Source organism: Propithecus coquereli, unplaced genomic scaffold (assembly GCF_000956105.1).
Source record: "Propithecus coquereli isolate 6110/MARCELLA unplaced genomic scaffold, Pcoq_1.0 Scaffold53, whole genome shotgun sequence".
NCBI classification, from domain to species: Eukaryota; Metazoa; Chordata; class Mammalia; order Primates; family Indriidae; genus Propithecus; species Propithecus coquereli.
This window is the reverse complement of record NW_012151174.1, coordinates 1856031-1859844: the sequence shown is the minus strand read 5'-3', so window position 1 is coordinate 1859844 and position 3814 is coordinate 1856031. Positions and strand designations below refer to the sequence as shown.

Here is a 3814-nt window from a genome sequence, read left to right as displayed (position 1 = left end):
TATAAAATGGGATAATAATAGTATCAACCTCATAGGGCCCTTGAAAGGAATCGCTAAGGTAATGAATGCTCAGAACAGGACAGCATACAGAAGGCCCTAAATTAATGCTTGGTCTCTTGCACTCATCCCAAATATAAATCCAGGAGGTTGGGATCATATAAGGATAAGAAAACCCAAAGCTTAGAGCAGTTGGCTCAAGATTGGGTAGCAAGGGGACCCCAGCCAGATCCCACTGTGCGGTGCAGTGACAGGTAGCAGGCAGGGAGACCACCGGAGCCTTGCAGCCCAGAGGGAGCTGAGCCACTTCTGCTAGCTCCATCCTCCCTAACATTCCATTGGCCTGGCCTGCCCAGGCCAGTCTGAATGGTCATCACCTGATGCCACCCACGGGTCAAATCTCTGGCCCCAGCCTTCACAAGTGCGGTCCTTGGAAGCCCCTCCCCCCACAATAAGGGTACCAGGTTCTTTACATTGTTTTATTGTTCCTGGGGTGAAGATAAAGCCTAGGCATGAGAGAATCAGCGTGTTAAGGTTAGAAACTGGGAGACCGGGTGAGGGGGCACGGAGACCACCACCTTCGCCAACCCCCCTCTCTGCAGATGAGCAAATGCAGGGGCGAGGCGGGACACGGCAGGAGCCTCGGCCCGGGCCTGGGCCTGCGACAAGAGGGCTCTCAGAGCTTAGAAAAAGTGACGCTTTTCATATCCTTTTTCTCCATGGTGGCCTGTACGGACTTGACGATGTCCTCGGTTTGCAGCATGCTCATGTTCCAGGACGCCTGCGAACAGGGGTGGGCGATGATCAGCAATGCGCCAATCAGAGAAGGCGAGGGGGGACCTGAGCCCTCATTGGTCGCCCTGGACGAGAGGAAGGCTGTGATTGGCCGGAGGGTCGCCTTACCACGTAGTTGAGGCTCTCGTCCACCGAATGGTCCCGGGAGTAGAGCAGGTTGACCTTGGTGCTCTGCACCGCCACCGGGCTCTTGCTGGCAATCTCGGCAGCCAGCGTGAAGGCGGCATCGAGCATGACCTCCTTGTCCGGGAACACCCGGCTGCGATGACAGGGATTGGGGAGCAGGGGTCAGGCAGTCTGTGAGGGGCTGTCTCCCCTGCCTCCCACATATGAAAACGTGGCCAAGACCCCAGGAAAACGGCGCAATCGGAGCAGGGTGCTGACTTCCGGATAAAAAATGCCCACTCCAATCTCGCCACTTGGAATCTCGAGCGAGGAGACAAGGGGACCCGGAGAGCCCCACCCAGGCCTGGCTGCCCCTGAGCACTTAACCACCGGTGGCCTCGGCCCCTACCTGACCAGCCCGCTGCCCAGGGCCTCATCAGCCATCATCTTGCGGGCGGTGAAGGCCAGCTCGTTGACCAGGCTGCAACGGCAGGGAGGGCGCATCAGCAGGCGGCCCCCAGCCCCGGCCTGGGAGATGCCCTGTGGTCCCCTCCCTCTGGGGTCCCCCGCCCGACCGCATCCTGACCCACCTCTGGTTCCCGATGATCTTGGGCAGCCGCTGCAGAGTTCCTACATCGGCAGCCAAACCCACGTCCACCTCCTGGGGGGAGCAATCGTGGCAGTGCTCGGATTCCGCCCAGTATGGCTCCCACACAACCTCCCGTCCGTGACATCCTGCACTTACTGCAGGGGTCCCACCCCCCACCTCGGTGACTCCCTCCAAACAGCCCATTCCATTCCCACCAACATGCCCTTACCCAGGCGAGTTCCTTCGGCCTAGGACAGAGCCCGCCTCCAACTCCTCTGCCCTCCCACCGCTCCAGCATCAGCTGGGCCTCTCCCCACCCACAGCTTTACTCTCTCATGACCTCCGCTCATGACCTCGCTGGCACTACCTACCCTCAACATCCTCCATGGCCGAGTCTTACTTTGTCAGGTTCAACTCTGACTACCCCTTCCAGGAAGCCCTCGGGGCTCACTCCAGGGCCCCACCCCCCTGCCCTGGGCAGGAGCTTGGGAGGATGACTCACCTTCACCTGGAAGAAAGCATCCTGGGCACAATACCGGATGTCACAGGCGGTGATGAGGTCCACGCCTGGGAGATAGAGGCCAGGGACGTTGAACAACCACAAGAACCAACCCCTCTTCCCGGGACGTGGGGCTGCATCTGGGGACCTGGTCTGACCAGCAGCAGAGCCGGGGCTGGGGGCCAGGGCGGAGGCAGCGGGAGGAGCAGGGCTTCAGACTCACCTCCGCCAATGCAGCCCCCATGGACGGCAGCAATCACGGGCTTGGGGCACTGAAAGGCAACAGCAGGGGCGGGGTCAGGCTGGCCTCGGAGAGGTGGGCAGAGGGGATGCCCTCCAGCCCTCCAGAGTCACCTTCTCGATGGCGCTGAAGGTTTCCTGGCATCGGGTGATGAGGTCACGGAGCTGCCAGCTGATTCGGGCCACATCGTCCCCTTGGGGTTGCAGGAGGTCTGAAGCCATGTCCACGAGGTCTATACCTGGTGAGGAGGCATGAGGGGGCTCACCTCGCCTCCCAGGCTCCACCCACTGCCCCAACCAGGGGTTAGAACCTAGGTGCAGAGACTTCAAACCCCCAAACCACCAAGGCGGAGAAAGCAGGACATAGCAAGGGATTGCCCGGGGGTGTGCAACAAGTAAAAGCTGACATTCATCGAGTCATTACTCAGTGATCCCCACAAGACCCTACGAGGTAGGTCCTAGTACTACTTCCGTATTGCGATGGGTAAACTGAGGCACGGCGAGATTAAGGATTCGCCCAGGGCCACGCTGGCTTGTCAGTAGTGGAACTTGGATTTCAAACCCCAAGCCACGCAGCTGGCTCCAGGGGCCACGCTTGTCCCCATCATGCCAGACAGCGTGGGACTCAAGGTTTGTGGCATGAGCAATCGAGGCGCTGGTGGTGATGTTGCCTGAGGTGGGAAGACTGGGATGGAGCGATTTCTGTGGCCCCAACTTCAAGACAATCCTGAATCTCACCTTTCCCCACCAGCCACTGTCCATGACCCCACCCTGCTCCCACCCCGCCCCCATGGTGTGTTCCCCACACGGAGACCCTGTGAACGCCCGTTGGGTCAGGGCCCCCCATTCTTGCCTTGCGTTGCATTTGCTTAGAATGAAATGCCAAGTCCTTGCCACCACCTTACCTGCCTGGACATCGCTCCCAACCCGCTCCTCTGGGCACACCGGTCTCCAACAGTTCCCATGGTACGGCATCTTCCCTTCCCAGGCCTCTCTGCCTACAACCGTCCCATCCCTCCCCTTCAGTGGCCACAGACTGACTCCAGCGCTTCCTTCAGGCCACAGCTCCAAGGCCACATCCTCAGAGAGGTCCCCCGCCAGCTCAACAGCGCCTGTCCCCCTCTGTCGCCTGCTTGGCGTGGCCCATCTCCTGACTTGCACATCTTGCTGTGGTACGATCACGCCCTTATCTGGCTGAGGGCCTGTCTCCCTTTCTAGAATGTGAGCTCCATGGACACAGGAGGTTTTGTCTTTTGGTCCACTGCTGTGTCCCCCGTGCCTACAACAGGGCCTGGCGCACACAGCTGCTCAATAAGTCAATGACACAGACAACAATCCCCACGCCCACTGGGAGACAAACACATGAATTAGAAAATACATGTTTTCTAGGCCGGGCGCGGTGGCTCACGCCTGTAATCCTAGCTCTCTGGGAGGCCGAGGCGGGTGGATCCTTTGAGCTCAGGAGTTCGAGACCACCCTGAGCAAGAGCGAGACCCCGTCTCTACTAAAAATAGAAATTAATCGGACAACTAAAAATATACAGAAAAAATTAGCCGGGCATGGTGGCGCATGCCTGTAGTCCCAGCTAC

At 59.2% G+C, this 3814-nt stretch overlaps 1 protein-coding gene across 1 annotated transcript in view; it reads right to left on the bottom strand.

Moving 5' to 3' along the window:
* Positions 1-468: 468 nt before the first annotated feature.
* Positions 469-3814, bottom strand: part of ECH1 (enoyl CoA hydratase 1, peroxisomal) — a 9179-nt gene continuing 5833 nt past the window's right edge. The window contains exons 4-10 of the mRNA XM_012657101.1: positions 2340-2464; positions 2209-2257; positions 1989-2053; positions 1488-1558; positions 1307-1378; positions 901-1051; positions 469-778 (exon numbers count right to left, since the gene is read on the bottom strand). Of these exons, the coding sequence (XP_012512555.1) occupies positions 674-778; positions 901-1051; positions 1307-1378; positions 1488-1558; positions 1989-2053; positions 2209-2257; positions 2340-2464 (638 nt within the window). The 3' untranslated portion in view covers positions 469-673. The remainder of the gene's footprint in view (positions 779-900; positions 1052-1306; positions 1379-1487; positions 1559-1988; positions 2054-2208; positions 2258-2339; positions 2465-3814) is intronic.